Source organism: Tachysurus fulvidraco, chromosome 7 (assembly GCF_022655615.1).
Source record: "Tachysurus fulvidraco isolate hzauxx_2018 chromosome 7, HZAU_PFXX_2.0, whole genome shotgun sequence".
NCBI lineage: Eukaryota > Metazoa > Chordata > Actinopteri > Siluriformes > Bagridae > Tachysurus > Tachysurus fulvidraco.
Window position 1 is genome coordinate 2,132,514 of NC_062524.1, and position 17,500 is coordinate 2,150,013.

At 40.2% G+C, this 17,500-nt stretch overlaps 1 protein-coding gene across 1 annotated transcript in view; it reads left to right on the plus strand.

Moving 5' to 3' along the window:
- The window catches only part of LOC113650422 (phosphatidylcholine transfer protein), a 9,451-nt gene extending 2,479 nt beyond the window's left edge, over positions 1-6,972 (plus strand). Inside the window, exons 3-6 of the mRNA XM_027158776.2 lie at positions 4,916-4,995; positions 5,186-5,357; positions 5,568-5,635; positions 5,707-6,972. Coding sequence (XP_027014577.1) covers positions 4,916-4,995; positions 5,186-5,357; positions 5,568-5,635; positions 5,707-5,784 — 398 coding nt within the window. The 3' untranslated portion in view covers positions 5,785-6,972. The remainder of the gene's footprint in view (positions 1-4,915; positions 4,996-5,185; positions 5,358-5,567; positions 5,636-5,706) is intronic.
- Positions 6,973-17,500: the final 10,528 nt, after the last annotated feature.

A 17,500-nucleotide genomic window follows, 5' to 3' on the forward strand; every position in this document is an offset into this window, starting at 1 on the left:
GTGTATAGTATAGTGTGTAGTGTATAGTATAGTGTATAGTGTGGTGTAGTATAGTGTAGTGTAGTATGTATTGTATAGTACAGTATAGTGTATTGTATAGTGTAGTGTTGTGTACTACAGTGTAGTATGCAGTGTATAGTACACTATAGTGTAGTATAGTGTATAGTATAATGTGGTATAGCGTATTGTATAGTACAGTATAGTGTATAGTATAGTGTATAGTATAGTATAGTGTATAGTGTGGTGTAGTATAGTGTAGTGTAGTATGTATTGTATAGTACAGTATAGTATGTAGTATAGTGTAGTGTAATGTGTAGTGTATAGTACAGTATAGTGTAGTGTATAGTCCAGTATAGTGTACTGTAGTATAGTGTAGTGTAATGTGTAGTGTATAGTACAGTGTAGTGTAGTGTAATGTGTAGTGTATAGTACAGTGTAGTGTAGTGTATTGTATAGTATAGTGTAGGGTATAGTACAGTATAGTGTACTGTAGTATAGTGTAGTGTATTGTATAGTGTAGTACAGTATAGTATAGTGTATAGTACAGTATAGTGTAGTACAGTATGTCGGATAGAGTAGTGTAGTGTAGTATTGTATAGTGTAGTGTATAGTACAGTGTAGTGTATTGTATAGTGTAGTACAGTATAGTATAGTGTAGTAAAGTATAGTGTATAGTACAGTATAGTGTAGTACAGTATAGTATAGTGTATAGTACAGTATAGTGTATAGTACAGTATAGTGTAGTACAGTATAGTATAGTGTATAGTACAGTATAGTGTAGTACAGTATAGTGTAGTACAGTATAGTATAGTGTATAGTACAGTATAGTGTAGTACAGTATAGTGTAGTATAGTATGTAGTGTATAGTACAGTATAGTGTAGTATAGTATGGTGTAGTGTAGTGTAGTACAGTATAGTATAGTATGTCGGATAGAGTAGAGTAGTGTAGTATTGTATAGTATTTTTAATTATATATATATATGATATGTTGTTAATGATATGATATATATGATGTGGTGTTAACGTGATGTGGTGTAGTGTTGATGTGATATGGTGTAGTGTTGATGTGGTGTAGTGTTGATGTGATGTGGTGTAGTGTTGATGTGATATGGTGTAGATGTGATATGGTGTAGTGTTAATGTGATATGGTGTAGTGTTGATGTGGTGTAGTGTTAATGTGATATGGTGTAGTGTTGATGTGGTGTAGTGTTAATGTGATATGGTGTAGTGTTGATGTGGTGTAGTGTTGATGTGATGTGGTGTAGTGTTGATGTGATGTGGTGTAGTGTTGATGTGATGTGGTGTAGTGTTAATGTGATGTGGTGTAGTGTTAATGTAATGTGGTGTAGTGTTGACATGATATGGTGTAGTGTTAATGTGGTGTGTGTGGTGTAGTGATAATGTGGTGTGTGTGGTGTAGTGATAATGTGGTGTGTGTGGTGTAGTGATAATGTGGTGTAGTGTTAATGTGATGTGGTGTAGTGTTAATGTGGTGTGTGTGGTGTAGTGTTAATGTGATATGGTGTAGTGTTAATGTGGTGTGTGTGTGGTGTAGTGTTAATGTGGTGTAGTGTTAATGTGATATGGTGTAGTGTTAATGTGGTGTGTGTGGTGTAGTGTTAATGTGGTGTAGTGTTAATGTGATATGGTGTAGTGTTAATGTGGTGTAGTGTTAATGTGGTGTAGTGATAATGTGGTGTAGTGTTAATGTGATGTGGTGTAGTGTTAATGTGGTGTGTGTGGTGTAGTGTTAATGTGATATGGTGTAGTGTTAATGTGGTGTGTGTGGTGTAGTGTTAATGTGGTGTAGTGTTAATGTGGTGTAGTGTTAATGTGGTGTGTGTGGTGTAGTGTTAATGTGGTGTAGTGTTAATGTGGTGTAGTGTTAATGTGATGTGGTGTAGTGTTAATGTGGTGTGTGTGTGGTGTAGTGTTAATGTGATATGGTGTAGTGTTAATGTGGTGTGTGTGGTGTAGTGTTAATGTGGTGTAGTGTTAATGTGGTGTGTGTGGTGTAGTGTTAATGTGGTGTAGTGTTAATGTGGTGTAGTGTTAATGTGATGTGGTGTAGTGTTAATGTGGTGTGTGTGGTGTAGTGTTAATGTGATATGGTGTAGTGTTAATGTGGTGTGTGTGGTGTAGTGTTAATGTGGTGTAGTGTTAATGTGGTGTGTGTGGTGTAGTGTTAATGTGGTGTAGTGTTAATGTGGTGTAGTGTTAATGTGATGTGGTGTAGTGTTAATGTGGTGTGTGTGGTGTAGTGTTAATGTGATATGGTGTAGTGTTAATGTGGTGTGTGTGGTGTAGTGATAATGTGGTGTGTGTGGTGTAGTGATAATGTGGTGTAGTGTTAATGTGGTGTGTGTGGTGTAGTGATAATGTGGTGTAGTGTTAATGTGGTGTGTGTGGTGTAGTGTTAATGTGGTGTGTGTGGTGTAGTGTTAATGTGATATGGTGTAGTGTTAATGTGGTGTGTGTGGTGTAGTGTTAATGTGATATGGTGTAGTGTTAATGTGGTGTGTGTGGTGTAGTGATAATGTGGTGTGTGTGGTGTAGTGATAATGTGGTGTAGTGTTAATGTGGTGTGTGTGGTGTAGTGATAATGTGGTGTAGTGTTAATGTGGTGTGTGTGGTGTAGTGTTAATGTGGTGTAGTGTTGACATGATGTGGTGTAGTGTTAATGTGGTGTAGTGTTAATGTGGTGTGTGTGGTGTAGTGTTAATGTGGTGTAGTGTTAATGTGATATGGTGTAGTGTTAATGTGGTGTGTTTAATGTGTGTAATGTGGTGTGTGTGGGTGTAGTGTTTATGTGGTGTAGTGTTTATGTGATTTGGTGTAGTGTTAATGTGGTGTAGTGTTAATGTGGTGGGTGTGGTGTAGTGTTAATGTGGCTGTAGTGTTATGGTGTGTGTGGTGTTGTAGTGTTAATGTGGTGTAGTGTTAATGTGGTGTGTGTGGTGTAGTGTTAATGTGGTGTAGTGTTGACATGATGTGGTGTAGTGTTAATGTGGTGTAGTGTTAATGTGGTGTGTGTGGTGTAGTGTTAATGTGGTGTAGTGTTAATGTGATATGGTGTAGTGTTAATGTGGTGTAGTGTTAATGTGGTGTGTGTGGTGTAGTGTTAATGTGGTGTAGTGTTAATGTGGTGTGTGTGGTGTAGTGTTAATGTGGTGTAGTGTTAATGTGATATGGTGTAGTGTTAATGTGGTGTAGTGTTAATGTGGTGTGTGTGGTGTAGTGTTAATGTGGTGTAGTGTTAATGTGGTGTGTGTGGTGTAGTGTTAATGTGGTGTAGTGTTAATGTGGTGTGTGTGGTGTAGTGTTAATGTGGTGTAGTGTTGACATGATGTGGTGTAGTGTTAATGTGGTGTGGTGTGTAAACATACTAGTGAACATACTACAGTATTTTTCTCCTATTGACTGATATTTTGGTGTTTATTTGTTTATTTGTTTATTTGTTTATTTGTTTATTTGTTTATAACGTGTGGAAATGATTTTGACGTGTTTTTTTCTTGTAGTCTATTTTTGAAAATTCTCGGCCCGTTCCACAGGTAAAGAGTGTGACATGAGTGTGTTCTAGTGTGTTAGTGATGTGTGTGTGTTAACACGATAACATGCAGCACTGTACAGGTTACCTGTGGTGATTAAACACTGCAGTGGTTAAACATCTGGATGTAACACAACAGAAGTAAAGGAGATGTTTACGTTTGGTTTTTGCTGCTCTGGATAAATGATGGCTGTTTGTTGTGTATGTTGTCTATTCTCATCTGTGTGTGTGTGTGTGCCATCGCTTTTATGTGTGTGTGTGTGTGTGTGTGTGTGTGTGTGTGTGTACGCGCATGTGTGTGCCATCTCTTTAATGTGTGTGTGTACGCGCATGTGTGTGCCATCTCTTTAATGTGTGTGTGTGGGTATTGAAGCATTTGTGTGCCATCTCTTTATCGTGTGTGTGTGTGTGTGTGTGTGTGTGTGTGTGTGTGTGTGTGTGTGTGTGTGTGTGTGTACACGCATGTGTGTGCCATCTCTTTTATGTGTGTGTGTGTGTGTGTGTGTGTGTGTGTGTATGCGCATGTGTGTGCCATCTCTTTAATGTGTGTGTGTGGGTATTGAAGCATTTGTGTGCCATCTCTTTATCGTGTGTGTGTGTGTGTGTGTGTGTGTAAGCATGCATGTATGTGCCATGTCTTTATTTTGTTTGTGTGTGTATGTGTGCGTGTGTGAGCCATCACTTTACACTGTGTGCGTGTGTGTGAATGCCTGTGTGTGCCATATCTTTATTGTGTGTGTGTGTGTGTGTGTGTGTGTTTCGTCTCTTTAATGCAAATTTCAGTGCCAAAAGTTTCTCCCTCTTAGTTTGCAAGAAGAGACAAAGAAGAGGGTGCGGATTTCCTGCAAATGCAAACAAGCTGACTGACTGTGTGTGTGTGTGTGTGTGTGTGTGTGTGTGTGTGTGTGTGTGTGTGTGTGTGTGTGTGTGTGTGTGTGTGTGTGTGTGTTGTTTATTACACACTAATCAGCAGTATGTGGAGTGTGTATAAAACTGCACACAAGCGTGTTATAACATTTGATTTACGTCACAATTTACGTCATAAAACAATCAGACTATAACACAGCACCCATGTGGAGGGTATTTCCTCTCTGATCACCTCCAGCTGTGTGTGTGTGTGTGTGTGTGTGTGTGTGTGTGTGTGTGTGTGTGTGTGTGTGTGTGTGTGTGTGTGTGTGTGTGTGAAGACATTAACCCTGTAAAGGTTTTAATGTAAATTTCACTTTTATTATCTCAGTGTTGGAGAAAGCAGCATTAAAGCTGGTATTTCTTAACTTCATTCTCTGTGGCCTGTAAAATGAAAATTACTCTCTCTCTCTCTGTGTGTGTGTGTGTGTGTGTGTGTGTGTGTGTGTGTGTGTGTCTCAGAGCTACATGAGAAAGACTATGGTGGACAGAAGGCCGTTTACTGGGAGGTGAAATATCCCTTTCCCCTGTCCAACAGAGACGTATCCTTAACACACCCCTCATTACTCACATGATTGACTCCAGCATGAGTGCGTGTGTGTGTGTGTGTGCACACGGGTTCGGAGGTGTGTGGGGCTGGGGGGCTTGTTTGGGTGGAGGGTGTGTGTGTGTGTGTGTGGGTGAAGGTTAAAGGTGGTGTATGGACACTTCCTTAACCATGTCTCCCCTCAGTACGTGTACGTTCGGGAGCGCAGGGACTTGCTGGTGGACGGGAGGAAGATCTGGATGGTGCTGGCGAGGAGCTCAGACGTGTCTCATTGCCCTGAGAAGTCAGGAGTGATCAGGGTGAAGGACTACAAGCAGACTGTTGTCATGGAGAGTGATGGAGCCCAGGGCATTAAAGGTAGACACACACACACACACACACACACACACACACACACACACACACACACACACACACACACACACATATATAGTGTTAGCAAAAACCTTTTTGTCTGCTATATGTCCGCCGTAGACAAGAAGCTACACAACAGTTGTGTTATAATGCAGCTGTGACATTTTTGATCTGACACACCGACACATTTGATGCACTTTTTCTTCCTCGTAGTCTTCATGAACTACTTTGACAATCCGGGAGGTAACATCCCAACGTGGCTCATCAACTGGGCAGCGAAGGTGAGTGAGAGTTTATATAGAAATACAGTTAGATGGATGAATGTTGATGTTGATGGTGTTTTCGTGCACAGACTGGAGTTCCAGGCTTTCTGAAGGACTTACAGGATGCCTGCTCCAAATACTCGAACCACTGCAAGAACAGGAAGTGAAGTGCACTTGTGAAGTGACCTTGTTAACCCTTTCTCTCTCAGTCCACTCGTCTCCTCTCCATCTTCATCCCTCACACTGCTGCCTAAAGAATGACTAGAAGAATGTCAGCCTTCATTATTATTATTATTATTATTATTATTATTATTATTATTATTATTATTATTATTACACAGTCACATGCATCTAAAAATGCTTCCCGGTCTTTCTGTCTTTCCGAACTACTTTGATTAGTGGTGTTACGAAGAATACCAGAAAAATCCAGCAGAAATTGTTTCTTTCCACTAGCCTTCTTAGCAGCAAGTGAAGGATGAGATCCAGCTCAAGTACAGGACTATAATCTGTATAAAAATAAAAACAAGGAAAGACAGAAAACACACCGAGTCCCAAACACACTGCTGTACTTTTTAATACGTCCCTAATGACCAGCATCAGCATCCGTGCCTTCTTTATTCTCCACATTTCCTGATATGTTCTCCATTTAAACTAAAAATATATCTGTAATGCAGTGGCTCATTCACATTAATATAAATACACACACTACTTAATTTACACAATCGTATAAAAAGTTCCACAAAAGCATGAGCTGATAAATAAGCGCTGAGCGCATGTGGAGCTGCTCCCCCTGCTGGCTGCATGCGGTACTGCAGGATAATTTACAACATTCACAAGGCTAAAATCTGTATGCTGTTTTACACTCCATGCTGTTTGTCAACTCTGAACTAACTTTCTTTCTTTCTTTCTTTCTTTTTTTCTTTCTTTCTTTCTTTGAGATTAATCAATAACATATTATATTAATCATATGCACTTTATCTATGAGCCCAGTGGTTTCCCTGGTGATGCCTTTCAGCTTTTCTACATACTGCTGAAAAACATTGATGCTGCGCTGTAGAATACTGACCGGTTTTTAAACGAATTACTGAACGATGAACGATTATTGTGAGGACCGAATCTCGCACTGGAGCCATGAGGCCAGTGAAGCTTCATTAATTCATCATTAATCAATCACACTGAAGAAGAAGAACAACAACAACAACGAGCAGTAGATATCTGTATGGGAAAGCAATATATTTCAGAATATGTGTTTTAAATGTTAATATTTCTGATACACACTTTCAAATGTCGGCCCTTTTTTCAGCTACTAATATATTTTAAATATCAAATGAACAAATAAAGAAAATTTGAAGATTGCTAAGACCTAATTCTTTTTGTATCACTGCGTGTATTTAACTTGGCCAAAGCTCAATATTTACAGTGAATCAGGTTCCATTCAGTAGCTCAATGGTTCAGATTGTGAATATATTTACTTTATTGTAAAATTGAAGTCCTTCATTTGCTCCAAAAAGATCTATTGTAAGAAAAGATATTTTCTATTTGAAAATAAAACCATTTTAAAATATATATAAATTAATATGTTAACATATACAAAAAATATATGTTTTGAAATATATGAGCTTTTATCAGAACACATTTCTGCTCTGTCATCTATTTTATTGTATTTTCTTTTTAAATTGTTTTCCTCTTGACTACCTTTTGTAATGTGTGAACGCTTTAATCAGCTGTTGTGTGGTGTTTCATTTTCTGGGCTGTTTGTCTCTGATTGCAATAAAACAAATAATAATAAAAACAAAACAGCTGATGTTTGATGTTTGTTTGAGCACATGAAGGTATATAGAAACTTTATATTCATCTGGCAGTGACTGAGTAAATCTGTCCGGTTTTAATTCAGTGATGCAAATAAAGTGTGTTAGTGCCACCTGGTGGTTACAAGATCGGACAGGATTAGGAACGAGTGCATCAGAGGGACAGCTCATGTTGGACGTTTGGGGGACAAAGTTAGGGAGGCCACATTAAGATGGTTTGGACATGTTTAGAGGACGGAGAGTGAGTATATCGGTAGGAGAATGTTGGACATGGAGCTATCAGGCAGGAGGCAAAGAGGAGGAATATGGATGTAATTAATGAGGATATGAAGCTAGTGAGTGGAAGTGTTGAGGATGCAGAAGATAGGGATAGGTGGAGAAAGATGATTCGCTGTGGCGACCCCTGAAGGGAAAAGCCGAAAGAAGAAGAAAAAGTGACACCTGGTGGTTATAAGAAAAAAATCCAATTGCTGAAACTGTGTGCGTCTGTCTGTCTGTCTGTCTGTCTGTCTGTCTGTCTGTCTGTCTGTCTGTCCAATTAGGAGTGTGCATATAGCATCTGTCACATTTTGTGAGATACCAACATCCAACCAATCAGTACAAAGAACCATTTCCACTCGCTTTCCAATCATAGCACCTACATTTAAGCTTAATGTAGGGGCCAGGCCTCCTTCACTGAGACTGACAGGTACAAAGTCCATGCCTCTTTTACTGTGACTGACCCATACAACTGAGTCCAATTATCTTTGGACAGGAAACCCCTGAAGCACCCGGAGAGCATACAGACTCCTCAGAGCAGAGCGGACTGCTAACCACTTAGCCACCGTGATACACTCTAGAGACATTTCCATTTAAAGTCTCATTTTTTTCTTTGTAAATTGTCTCTGTAAAAATCTCTTTAACGGAATTCTCCCATGAAATCTAAAGTTCATTTAAAAAATATTGTCAGCTTGGGCAAAGCTGTGTGTGTGTGTATATATTAAACGTGTGTGTACTGTATACGTGTGTGTGCCTGATGATGAAAATCAGATCTATTTTTGTGCCTAATTTGATCCTTTGCAAGGCTCCAGCTCCACTAAACTCCAGACCTCCATCGGCGCAAGACAAATATATTTCTTGGCCGAGGAGGTTCCGTCTGATTGGTAATACACAAGGCCAATTAGCGTAAGAAAGTGATCTAGCCGAGTCTAAACTGCCTGCTCGGATTTCCCAGGTGCCGCTCTGTCTGCCGGTGGGAACAGAATAGACCCTCTGCCTGGAACGCTGCCTGTGTGCTTTGTGATTCTTCATAGATTACAATTACAGATATGAGTCTCCAGGCTGAATAGGCTATTATACAGGGCTTTTCTAGCAGTACAGTGTTGTGTGCTTTGAGATGGAGGGCATTAAATACAAATATACACGCAGAACCACGTTCGCCTCATCCTGGCTTAGTTTCCAACTCTTCATCTTCTTCTATAGAGACCACAAGCCTGTCATTAAAGTTATGTTCCCAGTCAAAACTATATTACTGAAGTCTTAACTATTTTCTTCATTCATCCTCACAAAAGCTTCTGTTCAAACCTGGTTCATGACAGGAGCTGAGACTGTATGAAGCCTACAACCTTTGCTTTGGCTGGATCTGGACCCTGGTACTTGACCATAAGGTAAAAATGTTCATCATCGATTCCCTCACAGGATGCAGCTTGTTAGAAGGCCTTCTGACAAAAAAGCATATCTGCCAAAATGTGAAGAACTCCTTTTCCGGATGAAATTTCCAGAATGTGCATCAAGTTCTAGAATAATGAAGACTTTGGCTATGTGATTTGTTGGAAGAGTGACATACGGTGTGTAAAGCTGGCGTTCACCTCAGGTTCTACAGAAGCTGGTCTGATCTGAGCAGGGCTCATTGGACATCCTCACACTTCTAACCCTAATCTAATCTAAGAGCTTTTCTTGAGGAACACTTATCTTATGTAGCTTCTGTAGAAGGTCTTTTTCCATTCAGATTGGCACGTTTGTGCAAAATGGATGGACAGAGCTTCAAATTCTGGAACTTAATGTCTGAATCAAAACGACTGAGTCTGATGAGATCATGGAGAGTGACTGGACATCACTGTGAAGGTAAAGATGTGTCCTCTGTATTTATGACCCCGACAGGCTTGGTTGATGAGTAGAGTTCAAGACCATGAGGTGTACGGTGCTGGAACTGTCACTCTGAGCTCCTGAGCACAATATGATGTCCCACCATCTACTTTTAGATACAACGTTTTATTATGGCTAGTAGTCACTTCCTGTTTTTCTGAGCCGTTTGTAAAATAGAGCAGATTCACTTTCTTTTGGATTTACTCCGATTTACGAACTTTGTGGTTTTAATTTAGTTTTTTTCTGTGAAAGAACCTTCCTCTGGCAGTCCGGTTCACTGCTTAACCATCTCTGGACTCGGTCCAAGCTGTGCTGGGAAAGATCCTGGACCCTGGAAAGCAGAGAGCCAGTTGAGTAGCATTTAATATCATGCAACTGACAGTTGGTTAAAGAATGGCCCCTTGACAAACACTGGGAGATGGGTAATGTTTCACGACTTTACCTCTGCTGGAGCCCAGAAATTCAGACCTCAGCCAGTGTCTGTGTGTTTAACAGTTTTGGGGACAGTCGCGACTGCTAAAGCTAATGTTTATGCTTTTTTTGTTTTTTTCCCCCAGAGTGTCTGTTGGAGAGTGTGAGGGGCAGCGGAAATGGCCGCTTTCCTGACAAACGTGTGCTCAGAGAAGATTTCAAACTAAAATACAGTAGGACTCTTCCACATGACAGTAGTAATGCTGTGAGCTTCTTTTCTTGGCCTTGGGACCAGCATTCATTTAGAAACTTCTACAACTCTTCTAACATTATTAGGTTTTCTAGGCACTGGAATGATTGTTGCACCAGAGGTTCCAATCCGTGGTCCAACCTCATGTGTGTTTGTCCTGGTTTTTTGTTGTTTCTCTGCTCTAGTCCTGCTACTTGAGCCATCATGCCATTTGACATGGTAGAGGAGGGAACTTCAGGACCTAAATGACTTAATCATCCACATCATTGTTTAAAGTAGCTACAAACAACTAGTTCATTTATACTGGATCTTACAAATGCCTCATGTCTTGCGTATTTTTGGGTCACATGCACATCTGGCTTAAAATTTACAGTCCTGTGGCACTGATACTTCCTGATGATCTGCTGATTTTGACTTAACTCAGAAACAGAAAGTCGGTGGTTAGTTCCATCATTTTTTCTAAGCATTTAATCCATCTGTTTGTCAAACGATCTAAAGTAAATACAAAGATCTCCAAAATCTCATTTCAGAAGTAGATTAATGTGTTTTCTTTACCGTTGATGGAGTGACGCTGATGTTGATGGGATGCCAGGCTGAAAAGGGTAACGGTCACCTGACCAAGTAGGAATTCTATGCAGAGGTATTGATTTATGGGTTCAGTAGTATTTATATAAGGATGAGGGTGATCATATTCATAATATACATGCTCTAAATATCCTGTTTAACATACTGTAGGTTATCATACTGTAAAGCTTCGAACTCTCTTAAGATTTACTCCAATACCAGATAATGTAGTGTGATGTTCCGTCAGAAAATGTGACATAAGCTCGGACAGTAAAAGCATGTGACCTGCGTGACGTAATAACAGACAGAAGGCAAATACGTACAACAGACAACAATGCAGCAGATACATTCTATACACCTATGATACCATCCATATATTTTTATCCATTTATAGTTACAGTCCGCATCCATATTTATCAGGCAACACTAGAAAAAACAAACCATACGGATGTCTTTGCATTCGTTTAAAGTAATATTCTGAGTGTGTGTGTGTGTGTGTGTGGTTTAGGCTGCATTCCTTGGAGGCGACCCGTGTGTTTAGCAGGATCAGTGTGTTCTCCAGGTTCCTGGCAAGTAGAGAGAGATTCCTGGGTGTGTGTCGGTGCCAGAGCGCTCACGCTGAAGGTTCTAGGAGATATGTAGATATTTGAGATACTTTCCTGTACCCCCTGATATACACTGTGCGTGGTGAGTGCTGTTATTTAATTGTTCAGATTGGGGGCGTGGCCTAAAATGTGAAGAACTGTACTGTAAACTTCATATACTTTCATATATAGCTTTCGATGATAATGTCAGGAGTACAAATCTTACACTGAAACACTATACGTATATAAAATGATATATATTCTCAGCAATATCTAATGTTTAATTCCTAATCCCAAGAAATGATCTCTGAACAAGAGACAAACCAAGATTCTGACCAGTCATCAAGACTAAAGGCTAAACTACCTGAGTGTGCGTGCAGAGAAGAACACTACAAAAGTCCACTAACAGGCCTATAAAAATGTACAGAATTGTCTAAGAATCGAGACACTGTGAGAAGCTTTTTTAATAGGTAATCATCATTATGGGGTTATTTTGTGGGAATTTACAGGGTTCTCTGTGAGCACTTTTTCATTATTAATGATGGTGAAGCTGCTGTATGCTTCACTCAGTGGGGTTCGTGCTCGGCGTCTGCTGTGGTTACTGTTGGCTTTTATACTTTATCAACTCCTCTGTTTTCTCTCACTTTTTATAGAATGACTAACTAAACACCATTTTCCGACCGTTGTGTCAGACAGTGGCTCAGGGGATTCTGGGAAAATATTAACACTGTACTGATTACAGAATACTGCATGACTACAGATTACAGTTTTAATATTTTACTATTGTATAGTTTACGGTGAAACACACATCTTAACCGTACAGTAAAACACAAACTCTACAGAAAAACACAAACTTTACATTAAAATCCAGCATCAGTAACATTAACTTTACAGTAAAACACACATCAACATTTACCTTTCAGTAAAAAAACACATTACATTGTTAACTCTACAGTAAAACACAAACTTTACAGTAGAACACAAACTTTACAGTAGAACACAAACTCTACAGTAAAACACAAACTTTACAGTAGAACACAAACTCTACAGTAAAACACAAACTTTACAGTAGAACACAAACTTTACAGTAGAACACAAACTTTACAGTAGAACACAAACTCTACAGTAAAACACAAACTTTACAGTAGAACACAAACTCTACAGAAAAACACAAACTTTACAGTAAAACACAAACTCTACAGTAAAACACAAACTTTACAGTAGAACACAAACTCTACAGAAAAACACAAACTCTACAGTAAAACACAAACTTTACAGTAGAACACAAACTCTACAGTAAAACACAAACTTTACAGTAGAACACAAACTCTACAGAATAACACAAACTTGACAGTAAAACACAAACTTTACAGTAGAACACAAACTTTACAGTAGAACACAAACTCTACAATAGAACACAAACTTTACAGTAGAACACAAACTCTACAGTAAGACACAAACTTTACAGGAAAACAGATCGTTAACTCTACAGCAAAACAAAAATTTTACAGTAAAACACACATCGTTAACACAAACTTTACAGTAAAACACACATCTACATTGACCTTTCAGTAAAACACACATTACATTGTTAACTCTACAGTAAAACACAAACTCTACAGTAAAAGAAGACACTTTACAGTAAACTCCAGCATCAGTAACATTAACTTTACAGTAAAACACACATCAACATTGTTAACTCTACAGTAAAACACAAACTTTATAGTGAAACACAAACTTTATAGTGAAACACACATCGTTAACACAAACTTTACAGTAAAACACAAACTTTACAGTAAAACACACATCAACATTTACCTTTCAGTAAAAAGCACATTACATTGTTAACTCTACAGTAAAACACAAACTCTACAGTAAAACACAAACTTTACAGTAAAGCTCATCGTTGACTCTACAGTAAAACACAAATTTTACAGTAAAAAACACATCGTTAACACAAACTTTACAGTAAAACACACATCAACATTGACCTTTTAGTAAAACACCCATTACATTGTTAACTCTACAGTAGAACACAAACTTTATAGTGAAACACACATCGTTAACACAAACTTTACAGTAGAACACAAACTTTATAGTGAAACACACATCGTTAACACAAACTTTACAGTAAAACACAAACTTTATAGTGAAACACACATCGTTAACACAAACTTTATAGTGAAACACACATCGTCAACACAAACTTTACAGTAAAACACAAACTTTATAGTGAAACACACATCGTTAACACAAACTTTGCAGTAAAACACAAACTTTATAGTGAAACACACATCGTTAACACAAACTTTACAGTAAAACACAAACTTTACAGTAAAACACAAATTTACAGTAAAAGAAAAAGTCAGTATTGTTAACTTTACAGTTAATGCTGTTTTACTGTAAACACACGATATTGTTAACATCATCAGCTTTACAGTAAAAGACACAGTATCGTTAACTTCCTGTTACCACAGTTGGTTGTTTTAGTGAGATTTTATTGTTTAATATAATATAAAAATTTCTTTGTGTGATCTGAAATGAAATAATCAGCAAATTTCCTATTTTTACATTCATATAGGTTCTATGTCTGGTACAACAAACAGACAAAGAAACAAACATAAACAAAAAACTTAAACTGCAGTATGTGATTTTTTTAGAAACACCACCAGGGGGCGATTGCGATTCTCTTACACAGTGTCTTCCTTTCCTTCTCCTCTATTTTCTTTTCCTTTTTTTAACTAGGCCATTTGAAACTTCTGTTCCTAGAGTTCAGTGAAAATGGCGAGTCATGTGCCTCAGAGTCTCGGCTCTGAATATTTAAACCTGTGAAGCGAAGGCGCGAGGAAGCCGCTGATTGGGGCTGTGTCAGAGTGATTATCGTTGGGCTGCTAGATCACTTTCACTTGGCTCAGAAACACTGCAGAAGATCCGATAGCCCCAATAACTCTTCAGAGATGAAACCTAGTGTTTATACTTCAGCTGGCAGGCACCAAAAGTGAAAGCAGGCCGTCTGCTCTGGAAAACTCTGAGAGACTCAGAGGAGCCATTAGCATAGGAGCGATGAATCGTAATTAGCATGAAGGATACATATCGGTTTATTTGGTAAGGATAACTGGAGCGTGTGATAAAAAGCAGAAACATTTGTACTACAGTGCTGTTGTTCTGGACTGTGATTCATTCTGTAGCACAGCAGCTCTGACAGTAGCGCAGGTTTATAGTACTACGCTGTATGGTTTCTATAGCGACAGCTCGTCCACAGGGACTCGTGTGGCTGACGATCCGCCGATAATAAACAGATACGGATAGTTTAAGGTGGAAGTGTTAATGTGGAACAGTTTCCTTTAAGGAGACATTTATTTAGCATGAACATATCTGGAAGGAGTCTCCAGTATCAGACTGGAGTATATAGTGAAGTGTTCCTCAGGTTTGTGAGGAAAAGTCTGCTAGCATAATCACACGACACTGCGATCTTGCCCTTAAGAGAAGGAAGTTCATCATGCTCCTCACAGGAACCAGCAGATCCGCTTTCTCAAATTAATCTCCATCACAAATCCTCCAGCAGATAACCCCAAACCCTTCACTATGGGACTGGATGTGGGTTCGACTGGAGGAACACCATGGTGGCTAAAAGTCCCCCTGCTCTGCCTCACGGCCCTTACATGTTCTTCTTGACCCCATTTTTTATTTTCTCTCTTTCACTGATAAGCAGCAGTTAAAACCCAAGGGGAGGCCACCAGGAGCCGAGTTCTTGTTTCCAGAGGTCGGGAGGGCCACGGCTCCTCACGAGACATGTCATCTGAGCTTCTACCAATGTGGAACTGAATCTTTTCAAACTCATGTAACATCCCAGAGCGCTGACTTCATTCTTCTGTGGACGTGAGCTAATGGAGGTGTGTGATTGGCTGACGGGGGACAGAGGAGCGGCATCCTTCCTGAACCGTCTGAGGAGTTAGCTGCCCCGATTAATTGTTTCATTTTTAATAAATGTCTCAGAGGAGGTTGAGCTTGCAGTGTTTCATGATGAATTAGACAGGATTCAGTAAAACCTCTGTAGGGTTTGAAAATACACTGCGTTGTTGTCTAAAGGTCTGAACCCCTGTTTGGTTTAGTTTAGTAATGACCTGAATCACGTGAGACGCTGTTACAGCTCAACTGGACAGGTGAGGAACAGTGTCACTGGGGAACAGTGTCTCTGTCGATGAGTAACAGTGTCCTTGGGGAACAGTGTCACTGAGGAACAGTGTCTCTGTCGATGAGTAACAGTGTCTGTGTTACTGAGGAACAGTGTCACTGAAGAACAGTGTTGCTGAGGAACAGTGTCTCTGTCGCTGAGGAACAGTGTCTCTGTCGCTGAGGAACAGTGTCTCTGTCGGTGGGGAACAGTGTCTCTGTCGGTGAGGAACAGTGTCTCTGTTGATGAGCAACAGTGTCGCTGGGGAACAGTGCCTCTGTTGATGAGTAACAGTGTCCTTGGGGAACAGTGTCGCTGAGGAACAGTGTCTCTGAAGAACAGTGTTGCTGAGGAACAGTGTCTCTGTCGCTGAGCAACAGTGTCTCTGTCGCTGAGGAACAGTGTCATTGAGGAACAGTGTCTCTGTCAATGAGCAACAGTGTCTCTGTTGCTGAGGACCAGTGTCTCTGTTGCTTAGCAACAGTGTCGCTGAGGATTAGTGTCGCTGAGGAACAGTGTCTCTGAGGAACAGTGTCTCTGAGGAACAGTGTCTCTGTCGCTTAACAACAGTGTCGCTGAGGAACAGTGTCTCTGAGGAACAGTGTCTCTGAGGAACAGTGTCTCTGAGGAACAGTGTCACTGAGGAACAGTGTCGCTTAGGAACAGTGTCTCTGAGGAACAGTGTCTCTGAGGAACAGTGTTGCCGAGGAACAGTGTCTCTGTCGCTGAGCAACAGTGTCTCTGTCGCTGAGGAACAGTGTCATTGAGGAACAGTGTCTCTGTCAATGAGCAACAGTGTCTCTGTTGCTGAGGACCAGTGTCTCTGTCGCTTAGCAACAGTGTCGCTGAGGATCAGTGTCGCTGAGGAACAGTGTCTCTGAGGAACAGTGTCTCTGAGGAACAGTGTCTCTGTCACTTAACAACAGTGTCGCTGAGGAACAGTGTCTCTGAGGAACAGTGTCTCTGAGGAACAGTGTCACTGAGGAACAGTGTCGCTTAGGAACAGTGTCTCTGAGGAACAGTGTCTCTGAGGAACAGTGTGTCTGAGGAACAGTGTCGCTTAGGAACAGTGTCTCTGAGGAACAGTGTCTCTGAGGAACAGTGTGTCTGAGGAACAGTGTCGCTTAGGAACAGTGTCTCTGAGGAACAGTGTGTCTGAGGAACAGTCAGAGGTGAAGCTAAGAGTTTGACTTGTACACGATGGGGAAGTCAGATAACATTAATAAATAACAGACTGTAATCTGTTCACAGTGGTTTTTCAGGTAAAACCCCACCACCCTGATTATTATAGGATTATTGACCTCTAACTTCATGGCTTATATCATCTCAAACATTCCTCAGTCCAAGTGATGAAGATTTCTCGCTCTTCATTCTTTTATTTTTTTCCACAGATGATGAGTGGAACCTGTGTGTCTGGTGTTAGTGTCTTTGTGTAGAGTCTGAAACTGCGCTTTCACTGCTGCAGATCTTTTACTGTAGCACAAACCTAGTCTCAAGAAGGTCTGGCGAAGAGATCCTCTGATGGCGCTGCGCTCACTGGGTACACACATACTTGCAGAGCGAAGCAGCCAAATATTTTAAGAGCGCAGAGCTGCTTCCTGGCATACCACCGATCCGAACACATTCATGACCATTCTGTAAAAGTCACTACTGTCCAGCTAATTGAACCTCGCAGGGTTTTTTTCTGTCGCAGATCTCTGATGGTCAGGGATCATTTGGAGCACCACATCGATCTTACCAGATGGAGACGTTTTCTTGGCACCCGAGGATCATTTATTACGATTGCGGTGTTGAGGAGTTACAAGACGTATTTTTCAATGTCGTTTACACACGTAATAAAGCAAACGCTTCGGTTCTGAGCGTCTAATTAGTTCGAACCCAGAAGGGACGACATCAAGGAGCTATTAAAGGGAGTCACTCGGCCGTGAAAATACGACACACACATCGATCAAAGTGGCACTCTTCATC